Source organism: Microcaecilia unicolor, chromosome 1 (assembly GCF_901765095.1).
Source record: "Microcaecilia unicolor chromosome 1, aMicUni1.1, whole genome shotgun sequence".
Taxonomy (NCBI): Eukaryota; Metazoa; Chordata; class Amphibia; order Gymnophiona; family Siphonopidae; genus Microcaecilia; species Microcaecilia unicolor.
In genome coordinates this window covers 449,499,530-449,522,222 of record NC_044031.1, presented here as the reverse complement: position 1 = coordinate 449,522,222, position 22,693 = coordinate 449,499,530, and the positions used below count along the sequence as shown (strand labels likewise).

General features: G+C 45.5%; 1 protein-coding gene across 1 annotated transcript in view; it reads left to right on the top strand.

Moving 5' to 3' along the window:
- FBXO15 (F-box protein 15) overlaps positions 1-22,693 on the top strand; it is a 191,982-nt gene that overhangs the window by 108,451 nt on the left and 60,838 nt on the right. The window contains 1 exon segment of the mRNA XM_030212777.1: positions 6,529-6,611. Coding sequence (XP_030068637.1) covers positions 6,529-6,611 — 83 coding nt within the window.

Below are 22,693 nucleotides of genomic sequence, written 5' to 3'. Positions count from 1 at the left end.
CCACACCATACTGCTCTCTTCCTGTCTCACAAAACTTGAAAATTCTTGGAGTCACCATTGACCGAAACCTCAATCTTGTTGCCCACGTAAAAAACACGACGAAAAAGATGTTCCACTCCATGTGGAAACTCAAAAGAGTAAAACCGTTCTTCCCGAGACACATCTTCCGTACCCTGGTACAATCAATGGTAATAAGTCATCTGGATTACTGCAACGCACTGTATGCTGGCTGTAAAGAACAGACTATCAAAAAACTCCAAACTGCCCAAAATACTGCCGCCAGACTCATATTTGGAAAAACAAAATATGAAAGTGCAAAACCCTTAAGAGAGAAACTTCACTGGCTCCCACTTAAGGAACGCATTGCGTTAAAGGTCTGCACGATTGTACACAAAATCATTCATGCATACGCCCCAATCTACATGCTAAACCTCTTGGACCTACCCCCCAGAAACGCCACAAGATCATCCCGCAAATTTCTCAATCTGCACTTCCCCAGCTGCAAAGGACTAAAATACAAGCTGATGCATGCTACGACCTTCTCTTACATGAGCACGCAGTTATGGAATGCACTTCCTACAGACCTGAAAACAATCAACGAAATAACTATCTTTCGCAAATCTCTGAAAACATATTTCTTCAACAAAGCCTAGAATGAGAACTGATAATCTCACTAACCCACCTCACCAACCCACTCAGTTATGAAAGCCCACCTTCTTTTTTTTTTTTTTGCTGAGAAATCATTTTTGTGTGTTTATTTATCAATTTTAACAATCATAATATATACTTATGAATGATAACAAATCAAGAAATCATTTAACAGAAAATAAAAGCATTATACATTCCTCAAGGATTTCGAACTATCGTCCACAAATTTAAGTAATTGATCTAAGACTTGAGAAATTTCAATACTTATATATAAAGCACATTCACAAAATAATTAAATCAAAAGAACAGCTTAGTTCCCGAGCGGTTAACTCTAATCTGCCATACAGTGTTGCATATTTGACTAGACTTGTACATTAACCCCTTCCCTGTTTATTAAAAAATCTTCCAACTGTTTTTGGTCAAAAAATTGATATTGCTTAGACTGAAATTTTATTCTACAAACGCATGGAAATCTCAGAAGGAAATCTGCACCTATTGCTATTACCCTAGGACGTAGGGATAAAAACATCCTATGTCTTTGTTGGGTATCCCTAGCCAAATCAGGAAATACTCTAACCTTTGAACCCATAAATAGAGAATCCAGATGTCTCAAGGAAAGTTTAAGAACTGTGTCTCTATCTAACTCCAATGCAAAGGTTACCAGTAATGTAGTTCTCCGAGTTATAACCTCTAGGGAAGACTCAAGGAATGCCGTAAGATTCATCGCACCATGCATTTGTTGGTTATCTGATGGTTTCATATCCATTTGGATATAATAAGCACGAGTTATTGGTGGCAAAGAATTCTCCGGCATTCCCAGTGTCTCCATTAAATATTTTCTAACCATTTGAATTGGCACAACCAAAGGGGACCTAGGAGAATTTATAAACCTTAAAGTCAGTCTCTTAGGTTGGTTTTCCAAATATTCCAAACGTCTTGAGGTGAAATTTTTGTCTTTAAAGTTTGTCCCACAAGTTCAAATTTCTCAACTTTTTCAGACAGCTTTCTAATCTCAGAGGCTTGGATTGCACTAGTTTGAATCTGATTCAGTGCAGTCTCTGAAAGTGTTTTAATTGTCTCTGTATTTTTCAAAATTAAGTTTTGTAAAGCAGATTGGGTGGATGAAGTCCCACAGTGACTCTAATGTCACTACAGCAGGTTTTTCTAACTTTCCCAATGAAAAATCCGGGAGGGGGGCCTTAGAAGCTTGTTCCAGGGTACTCACTGTTTTTTCCAAAACCTGAGCTGGTGTTAGTCCCGTTTCAGCTTGAAAATTGGCTCCAGTTGTCAGCTCGTGCAGGCTCCCTCCCTGTTCACCTTGCTCTCCTCCGGAGGCCATGGCGCCAGGACTTGCATCAAAAGCTTCCCTTCCAGGTTGTGGGGGTGCTGCATGCTCGATGGGGCTTAGGGAAGCCCCGTCTACACTGCCGTCTAGCGTTGAAATGCCAGCTCCTGCAGAGGGAGTCGACGTCAACTCGGGGCCGGATCCAGCTCGAAAATGGTCCAGCGTTGTCTGGCGCGGTTGGGGCATTCCGCCCAGGACAAGGGGAGCCTCCCGGACTTTACCTCTTCTCTTGCCCATCAGAAGACGGGCAAGGAACTCGCGCAAGATTAGGCTGTCCACAGATTCAGAGCGCGTCTGTTTAGGCTGTTCTGACCGTCGCCATCTTGGATCATGAAAGCCCACCTTCTATACCTACCCTAATCATGCCCTACTTTCTTCTCTCTTTCCCTACTTAATCTTTACACCATACTAACTGTGTCTGATATCCTGGTTTGACAATGCTAACAAAAATATGTAAGCCACATTGAGCCTGCAAATAGGTGGGAAAATGTGGGATACAAATGCAATAAATAAATAAATATCTCCTAAAATTCACCATATCTAACAGGCCTCTAGTTCAGTTGAAAGCAAATTCTATAATTTAGGACCCGCACAGGATAACACCTGATTCCTAGTCCTTTCAAGTTTAACCAGACTCAGAAGACTCGCAGGCAAGTGCTGATACTGAGAATATAAGTGTTTCATTGGCTGATAAGGGCATATTGACCCAGATGAAAGTAATGGAATTTGTTGGCTCAACTGTGTTAAGAATCAACCAGAGGATCTTAAAGCGAACCCAGCACTCAGTCGGCAAACTGATGTAACACAACTTGGAAGTTTGTTTCACCCAGATAGTTTCAAATCTCTCAACATCTTTAACTAATAAAATGGAAGTTTTATTACTGACATCAACTGAGGCTTAAATAGCAGCAGCAAGACATTCACAATGCCCTGATAGCACATCATTGCACAACTTGAGTGCATGACCATTTAACTTGACAGGAATGGGAAGAGTCGCTGCAGAGTTAATGTTCAATACTAGCAACTCAGTCTTACGCAGATTTAAGCTGAGATTTTCAACGGCCAGCCAGATCCCTCCAAGATTCCTGCTTCTTTGGAAGCTATTGTTCAGCAGCTTGGGCTACCCGGTCCTTTAAACACAAAATTGAATATCTGAGGTGCTTCTGACACAGTCCATTTTAGGATAATGTAAACTTTCAATAAAGGACAAAGCTGACTTCTTTTGGTGACCAGCAGCATTACCACACATTTCCAGGTGATAGTAGTTAAAGAATTTTATGGCCTTTAATATTTGCTTATTCATTTTAGTGGCAGTCTGGCAGAGGCAGCCCTATCAATCCAGCATGATCATAGTGTATGAGGGACTTTTGATAAAGGCGCTTCTCAGTATTTTTTGTTGCTTACCAGATCCTGAGTACAATTGTGCCCCATTCTGACAGAGGGGAAGGCGTCCAGAATGACTTTCATTAATTTGACAGCAGCATTTTAATGAATTAGTTTAACATGGCACTGTAGCCAGAAAATGGTAAAGTCCACTGTCCATGTATTCAAGGTAATCAACATGAGTATAATATTCCTACCAAGAAGAAACTGCAGCATAATTTTGATCATAGGGATGATCCAGCTATTGATGGTAATGCTAGTTGACAGAGCTCCAGAAAGCATTTGATCCTGCTGTTATGGCTCTTAACATTGTTGAAGTGCCTGCTGTCTAAGAAAGAGGTAACAATAGGAAGAATGGGCCCACTAGTGTCTGAGAAGTTTTGAGTCTATGCAAGGTGCATTTTTAAAAGAACTGGGAATCATTTTAACCTTATCCAACCAAACAAAAATGGGCAGAATTTGATTTAGCTGTGCGGTGTCCTTCTTAGTCTGAGATGTAACATAGTTGATTTGGCACCTATCCTATATAATAATTTGCACCATGAACATTCCATGAAGCTGCCTGGGCCCATGCCTCCATTCTGATTGGCTGTGCCTGGGACTGAAGCCTTGGATGACGTCATCCAGAGAGCCCAAGCAACAGCAGTGCGGGCCCGGCCCCAGGCAGCTTCATTGAACGTTCATCTTGCACTCCCAACGTTGGAGGAGCAGTTTCAGCCCTTTGCCACACCCCCCCCCCCGAGGTCACCCCCCTCACCCCTCCACCCCCCCCCCCCAGGGTGCCACTGCTTTCCCCCTCTACCCCACCCAAGGTTGCCGCAGCCACTGCTCAACCCCCCACCCCCGAGGTCGCCGCCGCTCCCCCCCTCCGTCCGACGTCAGCTGCCATTTCCGGCCACTGCTGCTTCTCCTGTTCAGCAGCAGCGGCCGGTACAAAAACAAAAAAAGCAACTTAAACCTGCAAAAATGCTTTTAAAAAGGAAGCGGGGCACCGCAGGCAGCCATCAGGCATTGGCTGTCAGCTCTGCAGCTGCTCCACCTCTCACATCGCTGCGCTCCTCCGGGGTTCTACTCCAGGGGCAGTGACGTGAAAGGTGAGAGGAGGAGCGGATGCACAGCTGACAGCCGATGGCTGCCTGCGGTGCCCCTCTTCCTTTTTAAAAGCATTTTTGCAGGTTTAATTTTGTTTTTGTTTTTGTAACGGCCGCTGCTGCTCAACAGGAGAAGCAGCAGTGGCTGGAAATGGCAGCTGAGCTGACATCGGACGGAGGGGGGAGCGGCGGCAACCTTGGGGGGAGGGGTGAAGGGGGGGCAGTGGCTGCGGCGACCTCGGGGGGGTGGAGGGGTGAGCGGCTACGACCTCGGTGGGGCATGGCGGTGAGTGTGGCAGGGACGGGGCCTGAGACCACGGAGGGGGAGGGGGGTCCTGAGACCAGAGGGGGTCCTGAGGCTAGAGGGGAGGGGGTCCAGACACCGGAGGGGGGAGGGGGTCCTGAGACCAGAGGGGAGGTCCTGTGACCAGACGGGAAGGGGTCCAGAGACCTGAGAGGAGGGGGGAGGGGGACCAGAGAGGGAGGGGGGAGGGGGGTCCTCAGACCACAGAGAGGGAGGGGGGAGGTATCTCTCTCTCTCACAGTCAGTGTCTGTCTCACTCTCATACACTGTCTACCACACACTCTTTGTCTCACACTGTATCACATTCACTCTCTATGTGTCACACAGTCACTCTCAAACACTCTCTCGATCTCATACACTCTCGCTGTCACAGGGAGTCTGTGTATCGCACACATACTCTCTCATATCTGTCTCACACACACACACACTCTCTCACACACACTGTATCTGTGTGAAACACACTCTCACACTCATTGTGGCTCACATACGCACTCGCACACACTCTCACTCTCACACACACACTCTCTCACAGACACACTCGCACCCACACTCACTCTCTGTCACACATACACACACACACTCACACATTCACTCTCTCAAACAAACACACTCCGAGGAAAACCTTGCTAGCGCCCATTTCATTTGTGTCAGAAACGGGCCTTTTTTTACTAGTAGAAGCATAATTGTGAGGGTTAGGGATGGTAGTCATGCGTTGTACATCACATGTACAGTTTAGTAACCCTAAAAGTGACCTGGAGAAGCCCTTAAACAGTTTCTAAAATTATGACACTATTAGCCTTCCTTCATTTCAGATGAGGTGATTAACAGATTTTTTTATGCTCATGGGATTAATTGAATGCCTAGCTTGAATTTGTATCCTGCTCATTCTACGGATGCACCCTAAGGCAAATTTCCCAGTTCTCAAGAAATTCTATAAATGAGCAATTTGGGAAACAAAAGCCAAACAATATATAAAGGAATGGTACTGGTTGCGTCAAGAAGAAAAAAAAACTACATGACAAGACTGCTGTTGCTGTCAAGAACCCTTTCCCCTTTCAAAACAGATTGCCCTCACTGCCCTGCCCTGCCCTTGGTATGCTACTGGAGGAGTGGCCTAGTGGTTAGAGCGCTGGTCTTGATATCCAGAAGTGCCTTGTTCAATTCCCGCTGCTGCTCCTTGTGATCTTGGGCAAGTCACTTAATCCTCCATTGCCTCAGGTACAAACTTAGATTTTGAGCCCTCCAGGGACAGGGAAATACCCAGTATACCTGAATGTAACTCACCTTGAGCTACTATTGAAAAAGGTGTGAGCAGAATCCAGATAAATAAAAGTAATGGGTTATAGCAGGTGCCCAGGGTCAAATAAAGGATAATACAATAGAGGAAACCAAAGCACTCTTGATCTGTCCCTGTTTGTATGGTAGCCACTTTGGATGTATATGATAGCTGTAAGGTCAGGCAATTCTCCATCATATCCACTAGTTTTGTGTGGCTCGTTCCTGCTGCAGTAAAACTGTTTACAAAATCTCAAATATGTTCCTTACCAAAAATGAAAGGTGCTTTTTCTGAGAGAACTTCTTTTGTAAAATGTTCAAGTGGTCCTAGAGGTGTTTTGGATGGAAACTGCTATGCTTTGTTATAATATGCTCAAACCTCTGTAGTGCAGTTCATTAGCAAAATCTTATGAATTTCAGTAGATGAAGTGGGAAGAGTAACATTTACCTACATGAAAATATTTTTTTTTGTCTTTTCCTAGTCTGGATCAGAGATAGCTTTTGTAATGGCAGCGTTCCATTATCATCAGCTTATTGAGTGGAGTGTTTTAGGCTCAGCTGATAAGTAAGTACCATTTTTTCCCATCTGTTCTTATTATAAATACAGAGCATATGCATTTTTGTTTTTTCTTATAACAAAACATGCTGCGTAACTTGAAGTAACAAAGGTTTAAAGTTCTGCTTTAACATTTTTTTCCCTTTGGCAAGTTTTCCCTTATATAAAACACAGTTGCTTACCTGTGTTTTCTGTAGACCGCAGGATTAATTTGATTCACAGTGGAGGATGTTGTTTTACATTGCTAAATTTGCTCTCCCAGAGCTCAGAACTAGTGTAAAATTCTGAACATCATCTTAGTCCCCACAGTTCTATAGCTCAAAAAGTAATACGGCTTTGGGGAGCTGTAAGTGATTGTGTGATTAATCTCGCTATCTATGGAAAACATATATTAATAGGTAAAAACTTTGGTTCTTCGATTGATAAGGCACACAAGTGAGTGACACCCCCCCCCCCCCAATCTCAGGGCAGCTCATCTTTATGGCTGATCAGTGAGAGCAGCCTGATCCGATAATGAGATGAGAATCGCATAGATAATAAAAACAAGTTGATCAGTACAGTTTTATCAAATGCACAATCTTTGAAGGAGTGGTCCAAGCAGTAGTGTAAAGTGAAAGTATGATGCAAGGATCAAGTAGCTGCTTTGCATGTGCTGTCTAGCAAAGCAAATTTCAAAATTGCTACTGTTATTTCAGTGGCTCTAATTTGATAACGAGCAACTCTGCTAGTTAGAGGGACTCTAGTTCATACCAGAAATAAATACAAGAGGTTAGCCAAATAGCTAGGGTCTGTTTTGCTACTAGAATGCCAAATCTGGGGTTGAAGAGGAACAGCTACATAGGCTTTCTAATGGATTCTATTCTTTTAAGATAAGTGAGAGTCCATTTGCATCCAGAATGTGGAGGGACTTCTCATGTGAATGTCTTCATAGTTTTGTATGAAACCTGGGCAGTACTATTTCTTCATTTACTCAAAAAGGTGTGACCTCCTTTGGTATCGATTTAAGTTGATGCAGTGGATTGAGTGTAAATTTTTCTCTGATTCTTTAATTGAAGTAACCGCTGCTAGAGAAGGTATTTTCTAGGTTAAATTCTTGAGAGATGAGGATTCTTTGATCAGATTCATGAGAGACATAAGAATGACATCGAAGTCCCATGGAAGGCGGTAGTAGAGAATGTTCTGCCTGTGGTTCTGAATCAGAAGAGGACAACTTACAGAATCCTGGGATGAAGGTGCCCTTTTTGGGTAGAGATAACTCGAGTAGATCGAGAGGCCTGTGCTGCTGTCTGACCCTGATCTGTTAAACCTGGCAAATCTTTGGTAGTTTAATATGAAGCGCTTCCATGAATCTGGAAACAATTGGGTTGGGAAGCTAAAGTCCAGTCTAGGACAGGATGATAGGTTGAGAGTGTGCTGCGATATAAGAAGGAAGTTTGCAGCCTTAGACAACAAACATTCTCTGAGGACAAGCAGGCTGCTTGTTCTCACATGTGGGGTCGGTGTCCATGGTGGTCCCAGGAACGGAGATTTTCCAGCAAAATCTTCAAAACCTTTGCGACAGCCAGTAGAGCGCGGAACGGATGCACCACGCATGCGCGGCCATCTTCCCGCCCGTGCGCGTCCGTTCCTGCCTCAGTTTTTTCTTTTCCGCAGTGGAGAGTGGCTGTGTGTCAGTCTCTCTCCTGTAGGTCCCAGGAAAAACGTAGGCGCCCTTTGTTCGCGTTTAGCGCTTTCTTTTTGTTTAGGTTGCCGCTTTTTTCCTCTTTCGTTTCCAGTTTAAAAAAAAAAAAAAAAACCCTTTTTTCCTTAGTTTTTTGCTCTGGTAAGTTTTCTTTCGGTTTCCGTTGCGGCCTTTTTGGCCGCCCGTCCGCGGTTCTCCCTTTTTGTGCCCTTTGTTGGCACGATCGAGCCGTTTGATTTTGCTGCTGCAATTTTTCCACTGATGTCATCGAAGCCTCCCAGCGGCTTCAAGAAGTGTGCTCGGTGCCAGCGGTCTATCTCGAGCACTGATCCGCACTCCTGGTGTGTCCAGTGCCTTGGGCCCGAACATCGCCCAGCCGCTTGTAAGTTGTGTCTGAGTTTAAAAAAGCGGACACAGGCGTCGAGAAGAGCTCTTCGGGATCATCTTTTCGGAGCTCCGACTGATTCCTCGACGTCGACATCGGTACCGAGGTTGTCGTCGTCGATATCGGCACCAGGGATGGCATCGACATCGGGAGCGCAAGTAATGGCTGTCCGAACTTCACCTTTAGCTAGGAGCAGTGAGCCATCGAGTGGGTCTCCATCCTTCTCGAAGGCTCCTGCTGGGCAGGCCCACCGGGACCGACAGTTGTCGGACCCAACCCCGAGGAGGCGTGTGGATTCCATGTCCTCCTCATCGGTACCGAGGAGTACCGGTGACGTGCTTCGAGCGAAGGCTAAGAAGCATCGGCACCGGTCTCCTTCGAGACATAGTACTAGGAGCTCTGGGGCGTCAAAGGATTCGGCACCCAGAAAGCATCGACGCCAAGAGGAGCGCTCCCCCTCCATATATGAGGTGTCGATGCGTCGATCTCCGGACAGCCCAGTACCGCCTCCCAGACCTTCGCAGATTCTGACTTCGACTCCTGCACCGGCATCCCAGCCTTCCTCAACAGCGACTCTGGAGGAGAGCATCAGAGCCATTCTTCCAGGCCTTCTGGAAGGGTTGCTGCAGCGCTCTGTTCTGGTACCGGGGGTGCTTGCGCCTTCGGTACCGACTATGGAAGAGGCGGCTGGCTCTGCGCCTGTGGTGAGGTCTCCGACGCCGGTACCGCTTGCGGCATCGGCCTTGGCTGCCACCCAGGTCGACTCAGCGTTGATGGAGGAAGCTTCGTCGCCACCGGCATGGGAGTCAACCTCTCGACATCGCCATCGAGGACATCGTTCCTCGGCGTCGAGACGGGCCCAGTTTCGGACTGCAGTTCGAGAATTCTTGTCCGATACCGAGGAGGATGCCTCCTGGGATGAAGGGGAAGACCCCAGATATTTCTCTTCCGGGGAGTCTTGTGGTCTTCCTTCTGATCCCACTCTTTCACCTGAGAGGAAGCTTTCTCCGCCGGAGAGTCTCTCCTTCTCATTTGGCAGGGAAATGTCTGTGAGCATTCCCTTCCCTGTGGTAACTGAGGATGAGCCCAGGACCGAGATGTTCGAGGTCCTTGTCTATCCGTTGCCACCTAAGGAGTCATCCACTGCTCCTCTGCATAATGTCCTTAAGGAGACATTGCTGAGGAATTGGATGAAACCGTTAACTAATCCCACCATCCCCAAGAAAGCGGACTCCCAGTATCAAATCCATGGAGAACCTGAGTTGATGAGGTCGCAGTTATGACTCTGCGGTTGTGGATTCTGCTCTCAAGAGAGCCAGAAGTACTAGAGATTTCGCCTCGGCGCCCCCGGGGCAAGAAGCTAGGACTTTAGACTCTTTTGGGAGAAGGCCTACCAGTCCTCTATGCTCGTGTCCAAAATTCAGTCCTACCAGCTCTACACAAGCATCCACATGTGGAACAATGTTAAGCAACTGGCGTACTTGGTGGATAAGCTCCCTCCGGAGCACTCCAGGCCTTTTCAGGAGGTGGTCAGGCAGCTGAAGGCGTGTCATAAATTCCTGTCCAGGGGTGCTTACGACTCTTTTGATGTTGCATCCTGATCCGCTGCTCAAGGTATAGTGATACGCAGACTCTCATGGCTGCGTGCCTCTGACCTGGATAATTAGACCCAGCAGCGGCTTGCGGATGTTCCTTGCCGGGGGGATAATATTTTTGGTGAGAAGGTCGAGCAGGTGGTAGAGCAGCTCCACCAGCGGGAAACCGCCTTTGACAAACTCTCCCACCGGACGCCTTCAGCATCTACCTCAACAGGTAGACATTTTTCTGGGGAAGGAGGAATGCTCCCTATGCTTACAATAAGCTTAGGTACAATCCACCTTCCAGGTACTTCCTTGTGCAAAAGAAAACAGGGGTGATGCGTCCCATCCTAGACCTAAGGGCCCTGAACAAATATCTGGTCAGAGAAAAGTTCAGGATGGTTTCCCTGGGCCCCCTTTTTCCCATGATTCAGAAAAACGATTGGCTATGCTCTCTGGACTTAAAGGATGCTTACACTCACATTCCAATACTTTCAGTATTGTGTGCTGCCCTTTGGGCTTTCCTCCGCGCCCAGGGTGTTTACAAAATGCCTCGCAGTGGTTGCAGTGTCGCTACGCAGACTGGGAGTGCATGTGTTTCCTTATCTCGACGATTGGCTGGTGAAGAAAACCTCAGAGGCAGGAGCTCTACAGTCCATGCAAATGACTGTTCGACTCTTGGAGCTACTAGGGTTTGTCATCAATTACCCAAAGTCCCACCTTCTTCCTGTTCAACAACTAGAATTCATAGGAGCTCTGCTGGACTCTCAGACGGCTAGGGCCTATCTTCCCGAGATGAAAGCAGATAACCTTCTGTCTCTCGTTTCCATGGCCAGGGCATCTCAGCAGATCACGGCTCAGCAGATGTTGAGACTTCTAGGCCATATGGCCTCCACAGTTCATGTGACGCCCATGGCACGCCTGCACATGAGATCTGCTCAATGGACCCTAGCTTCCCAGTGGTATCAAGCTGCGAGGAGTCTAGAGGATGTGATCCAGCTATCCACCAATTTTCACAATTCCCTTCAGTGGTGGACAATTCGATCCAATTTGACCCTGGGACGTCCCTTCCAGATTCCTCAGCCTCAAAAAGTGCTGACCACGGATGCATCTCTCCTGGGGTGGGGAGCGCATGTAGATGGACTCCACACTCAGGGAGCTTGGTCCCTCCAGGAATCAGGTCTTCAGATCAATCTCCTGGAGCTGCGAGCGATCTGGAACGTTCTGAAGACTTTCAGAGATCGGCTGTCCAATCGAATTATTCAAATTCAGACAGACAACCAGGTTGCCATGTATTATGTCAACAAGCAGGTGGGCACCGGATCTCGCCCCCTGTGTCGGGAAGCCGTCCAGATGTGGCTTTGGGCATGCCAGTACGGCATGCTTCTCCAAGCCACGTATCTGGCAGGTGTAAACAACAGTCTGACCGACAGATTGAGCAGGAAAATGCAACCTCACTAGTGGTCGCTCAACTCGGGTGTCATACGCAAGATCTTCCAAGAGTGGGGCACCCCCTCGTTGGATCTTTTTGCCACTCAGCTCAATCACAAGCTCCCTCAGTTCTGTTCCAGACTTCAGGCCCACGACAGGCTAGCGTCAGATGCCTTTCTCCTTCATTGGGGTACGGGCCTTCTGTACGCATATTCTCCCATACCTTTGGTGGGGAAGACTTTGCTGAAACTCAAGCAAGACCGCGGAACCATGATTCTGATTGCGCCCTTTTGGCCGCGTCAGATTTGGTTCCCTCTTCTTCTGGAGTTGTCCTCCGAAGAACCGTGGAGACTGGAGTGTTTTCCAACCCTCATCACTCAGAACGAGGGGGCACTTCTGCATCCCAACCTCCAGTCCCTGGCTCTCACGGCCTGGATGTTGAGAGCGTAGACTTCGCTTCCTTGGGTCTTTCTGAGGGTGTCTCATGAGTCTTGCTTGCTTCCAGGGAAGATTCTACAAAGAAGTGTTACTCTTTTCTATGGCGGAGGTTTGCCGTCTGGTGTGACAGCAAGGCCCTAGATCCTCGCTCTTGTCCTACACAGACCCTGCTTGAATACCTTCTACGCTTATCATAGTCTGGTCTCAAGACCAACTACGTAAGGGTTCATCTTAGTGTGATTAGTGCTTTCCATTATCGTGTAGAGAGTAAGCCTATCTCTGGACAGCCTTTAGTTGTTCGCTTCATGAGAGGTTTGCTTTTGTCAAAGCGCCCGTCAAACCTCCACCAGTGTCATGGGATTTCAATGTCGTTCTCACCCAGCTGATGAAACCTCCTTTTGAGCCACTGGATTCCTGCCATCTGAAGTACTTGACCTGGAAGGTCATTTTCTTGTTGGCTGTTACTTCAGCTCATAGAATCAGTGAGCTGCAAGCCTTGGTAGCCTATGCTCCCTATACTAAATTTCATCATATCAGAGTAGTCCTCCGCACGCACCCTAAGTTCTTGCCGAAGGTGGTGTCGGAGTTCCATCTGAACCAGTCAATTGTCTTGCCAACATTCTTTCCCCGTCCTCATACCCGCCCTGCTGAATGTTAGTTGCACACATTGGACTGCAAGAGAGCATTGGCCTTCTATGTGGAGCGGACAAGCCCATTCAGACAGTCTGCCCAAATGTTTGTTTCTTTCGATCCCGACAGAAGGGGAGTTGCTGTCGGGAAACGCACCATTTCCAATTGGCTAGCAGATTGCATTTCCTTCACTTATGCCCAAGCTGGGCTGACTCTTGAGGGTCATGTCACGGCTCATAGTGTTAGAGCAATGGCAGCGTCAGTGGCTCACTTGAAGTCAGCCACTATAGAAGATATTTGTAAGGCTGCGACGTGGTCATCAATCCACACATTCACATCTCACTACTGCCTCCAGCAGGATACCTGACGCGACAGTCGGTTTGGGCAGTCGGTGCTGCAGAACCTGTTCAGGGTTTAGAATCCAACTCCACCCCCTAGGCCCATTTTTATTCTGTTCCAGGCTACTCTCTCAGCTGTTTCTTTGTAGGTCAATCTCTGTTATGTCCTCGCCGTTGCGAGGCCCAATTGACCTTCTTTTGTTGTTTTGAGTGAGCCTGGGGGCTAGGGGTACCCCATCAGTGAGAACAAGCAGCCTGCTTGTCCTCGGAGAAAGCGAAGATACATACCTGTAGCAGGTATTCTCTGAGGACAGCAGGCTGATTGTTCTCACCAACCCGCCCACCTCGTCTTTGGAGTTGTTGTTGTTCTTTATTTGCTTTTTGATATAACTGAAGCGGGAATGGATGCGCGCGGGCGGGAAGATGGCTGCGCATGCGCAGTACGTCTGTCTCGCGCTCCGGAAGCTGTCATAAAGTTTGTTTTGATTTTTGGTGGAAAAATCTCCGTTCCTGGGCCGCCGTGGACGCCGACCCATCAGTGAGAACAATCAGCCTGCTGTCCTCGGAGAATACCTGCTACAGGTAAGTATCTTCGCTTTATTGCAGGAAAAAGTTTATGGAACTGTTCTTATGGTGGTGGTGGGGGGGGGGGGGGGGGGGATTTTAATTTTGTGCAGTCTAGGCATTTGGATCGTTTACCAGTTAAAGGGAGTATGACAAATTCCGAGATCCCCAGAGCCTATTCTCGTATTCTGCGGGACTTTGGCTTAGTTGAATTTTGGAAAACTAGATTTCCTATAGAGAAACCGTTTTCTTTTTATTCAGCAGTCCTTGATAGCTATGTGAGAATTGATTTGTTATCAGGGGACAATATGTGGTTACAGGGCGTAGGAGGAGGAGGTATTGGGTCTCCAATGTGGTTTGACCATGGGCCGATATGGTGTGATTTTTATCTGGGGACAGGCTCTGGTTGGGGCACATCTTGGAGACTTAATGAGAGCTTGTTAATGGGATGTAGAGATCCAGGGGGAGGTTCAATGGAAAATTGTCCAGTATTGCAAATTTAATGATACTGGAGAAGTCAGGATGTCTGCTGTATGGGAAGGGTTAACAGCAGTGATAAAAGGGGCGTTATGATTAAATGGGGTGCCCGGAGAAAAAGGGAGAGCGTTGCACAAGAGACTGCCCTGGTTTCTCAGTTAGAGCAAGCTGAATATCCGTATCAACAGTGGATGTGACAGGCAGATAGCAAACTTATAGATTCTCTCAGGAGGGATCTATATATCCTGCGGCTTGCAGATATAGAATTTAAATTAAAATGCTTTCAACAAACTCATTATGAGCATAATGATAAATCTGGGCATTGGTTGGCCAGAAGACTTCATAAACATCAGATCTAGAGTCAAATTTTGCTCATTAAAACAGGCAATGGGGATTTATTATATAAGGAGCTGCAGATATAAGCTAGGTTTCAGGACTTTTACCAGCAGTTATATGCTACTGATTCGTCAATTAGAGAGGAGGATATTAAGGACTATTTGGCAGACGTAGATTTACTTAAGCTTCCAGAGGCAGTGGTGAGAGCTTAGATGCTGAGATCTCTTCCCATGAATTGGAGCAGGTCATTAAATCTTTACCATCGGGCAAATCCCCGGGATTAGATTGCTTCACTAATATGTTTTATAAAACTTATAAACTTGAGCTTATCCCAGTGTTGTGAAATATTTTAATCTGTTAAAGGAGGGTGGAGCCATTGCTGAACAGAGCAGTACTGCGGGTATCACCATTTTATGTAAGCCAGGTAAGGACCCCACGGTCTGTGGTTTGTATCGACCAATTTCTTTAATTAATGTCCATTTAAAAATCCTGGCCAAATTGTTGACTTACAGATTGGTGGCATGGTTGCCTGAAGTGATCCATCATAATCAAGCTGGATTTGTATCGGGGCAGCAGACCGTAGATAATGTTAAAAGGATTCTACATTTAACCTGGGTGGCTAGACAACAGAAGTTCCCCGGCTCCTCTTCTTGTGGTGAATGCTGAAAAGGCATTTGACCGGATACATTGGCCATTCATGTTTGCTACCTTGCATAAATTTGGGGTAGGAGAGGGTTTTTGTTCTTGGATTAACGCTTTTTATAAGAATCCACTAGCTTGTCTTAAAATTAATGGGCAGTATAGTTCTACATTTCCGTTGGGTCATGGGACTAGACAGGGATGTTCCCTGTCGCCTTTACTCTTTGCACTTGAAATGGAACCTTTCGCACAGCGAATTGGAGACTTGTCAGATATCCAGGGGATACTGATAGGGTCTGAAGAGCAGAAAATGTCGTTATTGCTGATGATGTGATACTTTTACTGACTTACCCTTTTATATCCTTTCCTGTAGTGGTTCAGAAGAGCAATGGATGTGTTTCTGGTTTTACGGCTGACATGGACAAAACTGAAGCTCTGAATTTAATGTTAGATGTTGCGCTTGTGGATCACTTAAAGGTTGCCTTTCTCTTTCGATGGTTATCCAAGTGCTTGAAGTATTTAGGTGTGATAGTTGCGCCAGATATAGATTGTTTATTTGCTGCTAATTATATCCCATTAGTGAATCAAATAAAAGTAAATTTAAGAGCTCGGAATAGAGGGCCCTACTCCTGGGTGGGATTTGTAGTTATCCTAGGCTTAAAATGAATGTTATACTGCTGGTTGCTATCCTTAAAATGAATATTATACTGTGATTTTTATATTTATTTCAATCTTCACTGGCTCCCACTTAAAGAATGCATCATGTTCAAGGTGTGCTCCCTAGTTCACAAAATCATTCACGGAGATTCACCAGCCTACATGTCAGACCTGGTAGACTTACCACCCAGGAATGCCAAAAGATCATCCCGCACATTCCTGAATCTGCACTTCCCTAACTGCAAAGGTCTGAAATACAAACTAACGCACGCATCAAACTTTACCTACTTGAGCACACAGCTATGGAACGCATTGCCGCACAACTTAAAAACGATTTACGAATTAAAGAACTTCCGCAAACTACTGAAGACCCATCTGTTTAACAAGGCATACCACAAGGATCAAACAACGTGAATATACACTTCTCCACATATATTCAGAACTGTCTTACAATTTTTGCTTGTTATACTACTATCATGTCTTATCATTATCATGTTGCCCAAGATCCTTCTGCAACACTAAATGTCTATTTTCTAATATATTTTCACTATTCATGACTATTGTAAGCTACATTGAGCTTGCAAAGAGGTGGGAAAATGTGGGGTACAAATGCAATAAATAAATAAATCTCTCCCTATTTTTCTTAGCTGTTCGGTTTTAGGGGGCTGACAAAGATTATTGTTGCAGTTTGTTTGGCATGGGCGTCACCCAAAAGTGGCTAGGGTGGTCCTTATGTGTCGCAAAGAATTAGGGGGTTGGGGGTTCCCGATTTAAAATCTTATATAGCATCTCAGCTTCGGCACATTTGTGAATGGACATCTTGGACGTGGCTTAAACCTTTTCCCCAAATAGAACAGCATTCTGTGGGTAACGTTCCCCTTCATGCCTCTTATGGGGCTCCTAGAACATTTCTAGATGTGCGCCTATTTCTAATCCTATGGTAAAACATTTTTTATTATTGTAGCAAAGATTATTATCGGGGTTTGGGGAAAGCATTGGAGGGCATGGTATTTCCCAGTGTCACTTACGTTGGGTGGGGAGGTGCCTCGGGTGGATCCTGCAGTTAGTGTTTGAGGGACACATAAGAAAACTTTGCTTCCTTACAGAAGGAATATGGGTTATTGCCTTAGGATTTTTATTGATATTTGCGGCTGATTGTATGATTGATGCGGTTTTTAAGGCTATGATTGTGAGAGATTGTCACCTTTTAGAGGCTCTGTGGTCCGAGCTGTCCGTGTCTAGAGGCCTGATTTTACATTTATATAAAATAATCTGAGGGTATCGCTTTTCTAAGCTCCCCTACATGTTATATTGTGAACGGGATTTGGGTGTTTCTCTTTCGGAGAGTTACTAATGCATTTTCTATTTCTGCTTTGCTGAAAGAAAATGATCTTACTACTTCAGTGGTATACCACTCCTCAGGTTTTATTTCATAGGGGATTGAAAGAAGACCAACTCTGCTGGCGAAAATGTGGTCAATTGGGCTCTTTATTTCATATTTGGTGGGAATATCCTAGGGTTGCAGATTTTTAGTTGTGTATTCAGCGACACTATTATAAAGCTACTGGGTTAACTATTACTTTTACCCCTCAGCTTTGTTTATTAAATGTGTTGCCTCTAGAAGTGGCTGGTGACCTAGAGCTGCAGATACTGTTGAAGAGCTGTATGTATACCTGAACATGTATACTCTGGAAGAAAGGAGAAACAGGGGTGATATGATATAGACGTTCAAATATTTGAAAAGTATTAATCCGCAAACAAACCTTTTCCGGAGATGCGAAGGAGGTAGAACGAGAGGACATGAAATGAGATTGAAGGGGGGCAGACTCAAGAAAAATTACAGGAAGTATTTTTTCACAGAGAGAGTAGTGGATGCTTGGAATGCCCTCCCGCGGGAGGTGGTGGAAATGAAAACGGTAACAGAATTTAAACACGCGTGGGACAAACATAAAGGAATCCTGTTCAGAAGGAATGGATCCTAAGGAGCTTAGCCGAGATTGGGTGGCAGAGCCGGTGGCGGGAGGCGGGGATAGTGCTGGGCAGACTTATACAGTTTGTGCCAGAGCCGGTGGTGAGAGGAGGGGCTGGTGGTTGGGAGGTGGGGATAGTGCTGGGCAGACTTACACGGTCTGTGCCCTGAAAAGGACAGGTACAAATCAAGGTAAGGTATACACAAAAAGTAGCACATATGAGTTTATCTTGTTGGGCAGACTGGATGGACCATGCAGGTCTTTTTCTGCCGTCATCTACTATGTTACTATGTTACTATGTATACAGCTAGGTCCATTATTTCAGTGGCATGGAAGGATGCTGTCCCACTGCCTATCACTAGATGATACCAGAGATTACAGTATGTCTTATTAATTGAACTTCTGACTGTCCTTTGGCGAACTGAACAGCAAACTGGACCGGTCTGGCTGATAATACAGTTATATTTACGTACTCTGTCTTGTTCATCTTTGCTGGACTGAAGGGGTTTGGGAAGAGAACCAGGGGGTGGGGATGGGAAGGGGTAGGGTGCAGTGGCGTAGCTAGGTGGGGCGCAGGGGGAGCGGTCGCTCCCCCAAACAGCTGTTTAGAAAAAATGGCGCCTATGCGCCTCGTGCCAATAAATATTTTTTCTGCTCCTTCCCTCCCGATTCTTAATCTTTTCCAGTCTCTTCTGCCTGTCTCTCCCGTCCGCATGGTCACTTTTTACTTCCCTGAAGTCTTCTCCCTCCGGCACTGGCGATTCACAGTCAGCCTTCTGCCAGCGTCTGGGCTTCTCCTCAGGCGTGTCCCACCTCTGCGTAAAACAGGACGTTGCACTAGAGTAGGTGGGACGCGCCTGAGGAGAGGCCCCGACGCTGGCAGAAGGCTGACTGTGAATAGCTGGTACGGTGCTACGCAGGAGGGAGAAGGCTTTAGGGAAGTAAAAAGTGACCACGCGGACGGGAGAGACGGGCAGAAGAGAAGGTGAAAGATGCAACGCTGGGGGGGGGGAGGGGCTGGAGAAGGGAGAAAGCTGCCATGGGGGGGGGGGGGGGCTGGAGAAGGGAGAAAGCTGCCCGGGGGGGGGGGGGGGGGGGGGCTGCTGGAGAAGAGAGAAAGCTGCCTGGGGAGGTTTAATTGACCGGAGTGGAAGTGAGCCTATCTAGTCCACTATAACAAGGAATCCAATTTGGGTAATCTGTCTCCACCTCCCCCCCCCCCCCCCCCCAGTGCGGCTGTCGTTGCCTTTTAATTCAAAGCAAGCAAACCTATGATCTGCTGCATACACGTCGTTCTTTATTGTTGGTCCATCTGTAACAACGCTAAAATTGTTGCAGTTTATTTATTTATTTATTTATTTATTGCATTTGTATCCCACATTTTCCCACCTCTTTGCGGGCTCAGTGTGGCTTACAATAAGATATGAGTAGTAGAAATACATTTGTAACAACTTGAATATGGAATACGTTGTGCAGAGTTGTGTGAGACATTCGATTATCATTAGGAATGAAACAATGGGACATCAACATAGAAACATTAGGAGGAGACAGTGGGACAATTGATTACAGGATGAGGGATCTGAGGTGGTTGTATGTTGCATTGATGAACAGTGAGTATGGACTCTATGTGTTTTGGTTCTTTCCGTAAGTTTGTTCAAACAGGTGCGTCTTCAGTAGTTTTCGGAAGGAAGCTTGTTCGTTAATCATTCTTAGGTTGCGCGGTAGTGTATTCCAGGCCTGCGTGCTCATGTGGGAAAAGGTTGACGCGTGTAGCGTCTTGTATTTCAAGCCCTTGCAAGTGGGGAAGTGGAGGTTGAGGTATGTTCGGGATGACCTTTTAGCGTTTCTGGGTGGTAGGTCTATTAGATCAGACATGTACGCTGGGGCTTCGCCGTAGATGATCTTATGGACTAGTGTGCAAACTTTGAAAGTAACGCGTTCCTTAAGTGGAAGCCAATGTAATTTCTCTCGTAGTGGTTTCGCCCTTTCGTATCTTGGTTTTCCGAGGATGAGCCTGGCTGCTGTGTTCTGGGCTGTTTGAAGTTTCCTCATTATTTGCTCTCTGCAGCCCGCGTATAGTGAGTTGCAGTAATCCAGGTGGCTGAGGACGAGGGATTGCACTAGGCTGCGGAAGACGAATCTTGGGAAGAATGGTCTTATCCTTTTCAATTTCCACATGCCATAGAACATCTTCTTGGTTGTATTGTTTGCGTGGGTTTCGAGTGTTAGGTGGCGGTCGATGGTGACTCCAAGGATTTTTAGTGTTTCTGAGACTGGGAGGTTTAGGGTTGGTGTGTTTATAGCGCTGAATTCATTTGTGTTGTATTGGGAGGTGAGTATCAGGCATTGGGTTTTTTCTGCGTTTAATTTCAGGCGGAATGCGTCTGCCCATGTGTTCATGACGTGTATACTTTGATTGATTTCGTTGGAGATTTCTTTGGTGTCTTGTTTGAATGGGATGTATATTGTTACATCATCGGCGTATATGTACGGGTTGAGCTTATGGTTTGATAAGAGTTTTGCTAAAGGGATCATCATTAGGTTGAAAATGGTTGGTGAAAGAGGTGATCCTTGTGGGACTCCACATATAGGTGTCCATGCCTTGGACGTGGTTGAATTAGATGTGACTTGATACGAACGTAGGGTTAGGAACCCCTTGAACCAGTTCAGGACATTTCCTCCTATGCCAAAATGTTCGAGTATGTGTAGCAGGATTCCATGATCTACCATGTCGAAGGCGCTTGACATGTCAAATTGTAGGAGGAGTATATTGTTGCCAGTTGCGATGATTTGTTTGAATTTGGTCATAAGGGTGATTAATACTGTTTCTGTACTATGATTCGATCGGAATCCTGATTGGGCGTCATGCAGTATTGAGTGTTTATCTAGGTAGTTTGTGAGTTGTTTAGTTACCATACCTTCAGTTAACTTGGTTATTAGTGGTATAGATGCTATTGGCCTGTAGTTGGTTATTTCGCTCGTGTTTTTCTTTGTATCTTTAGGAATAGGGGTGAGCAAGATTTTTCCTTTTTCTTTTGGGAAGAGTCCATTTTGTAGCATGTAGTTTATGTGGTTTGTTAGGTCTATTATGAATTTCTGGGGAGCGGATTTCATGAGGCTGTTTGGACATATGTCTAGTTTGCAGTTGGATTTAGCATATCTTTTAAGAGTTTTAGAGATGAGGTCTTCTGGCAGTTGTTCAAATTCGGTCCAGGTTCTGTCTGCTGGGAATATTCCTTCTTCTGGATCTAGGCAGTCTAGAAGAGTGGTGTATTCTGTAGGGCTAGTGGGTATCTTGTGCCGTAGTAGTATAATTTTCTCCTTGAAGTATGTCGCTAGGTTGTCGACACTTGGTGTATCTTTGTCGTTGGTTGTAACTGGTGAGGTGTCTAATAGTTTGTTCACGAGGTTGAAGAGTTTATGTGTGTCTTTGTAGTTTGGTCCTATTAATGTTTTGTAGTGAAGTCTTTTCGTCTGTTTTATGGTATATTTGTATTTTCTCCGAAGTAGTTTCCAGTCATTTAGTGTTTGTTCATCTCTCTTTTTGTTCCAGGCTCGTTCTAGTCTCCTGACTTGTGTTTTTAGTTTTTTCAGCTCTTCGGTGAACCATGGATTTGCGTTTTTCCTGTGTGTAGTTCTGGTTTGGACTGGGGCGATTTTGTCTAATGTTGTTGTGCTTATGTCATCCCATTCTTGGAGGAATTGGATGGTGTCAGTTGGATAGGCAGCGCTTTAAAAGCTGGAGGAGTAAAGAAATAACAGTTGAGTATCACTAAAACAGCGTCATAAATTATTGTTGCTGGTAGAATATGGTAATACTAGGTCCCAGCTAAGGAATAAGTTATTTTGAGTTAGTCTTCACTGGACTAAACTTGCTTTCCTTGTGCCATCACTAACCAGCAGGATAGTGTTGAGAAAGGTGGTTGGACAAAAATAGACCAAGCCACTGACAACTAGAATCAGAATTTAAAGAGCAACATATAGTTCAAAATGAATATCCCTTCCAGAGCCCAACAACACCTAATTATTTTTTCTGTTTTTCTTTTCCCAAAGCACCTCAGTGGTAAAATTATCTGTTCCTGTCACTAAAATAGGAGACTGTAGCCTTAAATCTAAACTGACATATAGAGAATAAACAAGGTATAATTTAGGACACCATCCTGTTTGTAGAACAGTCACATAAAAAGCAAATTCTGGTGCAGCTGTATTATTTCAAACAAAGGACATTTAAAACAGTTCAGTACAAGTCCTTGCCCCTCCTTCTTCCCCTTCTCCAGCTGCAGTCCGGGGGGGAAAAGGAAGAAAAGACCTCCTCAACCGTCCCCAAAACACAGATAAGACCCTTATTAACAAGCTTTTCCTGTTCTATTTTTACTAAAGGTTTGGCTGTTCCTACACTTTGGCTTAGATCTTCTGACAGGTGACAAAGTTAAGCAGAGAGTGCCAATATGCCACTGCAAATGAATCCCCTGTGCTATGTCTTAAAATTCACTTAGAGTGACTGCATATAAGATCAACCACAATATAGGACCAATTTGCTTGACAAAAAAAAAAAAAAGAAAAATCATTTTGCTGCCTCGGTTGAGTTTCAGTTCTCCAAACCCATATTGTATATGTTGCAATCTTCATACACAGCATCTGAGATCAGAAATGGTCAAAGGATGTTCAGCAAATATATTTAAAACAACAAGGCAGAGTAATGCCTGAAATCATAGAAAGGCACATATTATTCTCCAATTCTCCTGGTTAAATCACCAGGACTACATTATCTGCTCCAGTCAGCCCTGTCTATAGTTCACTGACACGTTCACACATACATTTTAACAGCTATCAAACCACACTGGTGACACGGAGACAAGCAAGACACTGTCTAAAAGGAATATCCTTTCTGCTGACATCCACTGTTCCTCCCTGTCTGAGGATTCAGAAGATCCCAGAGGCGGATAAAAATTGGGAACTTCGGAACTA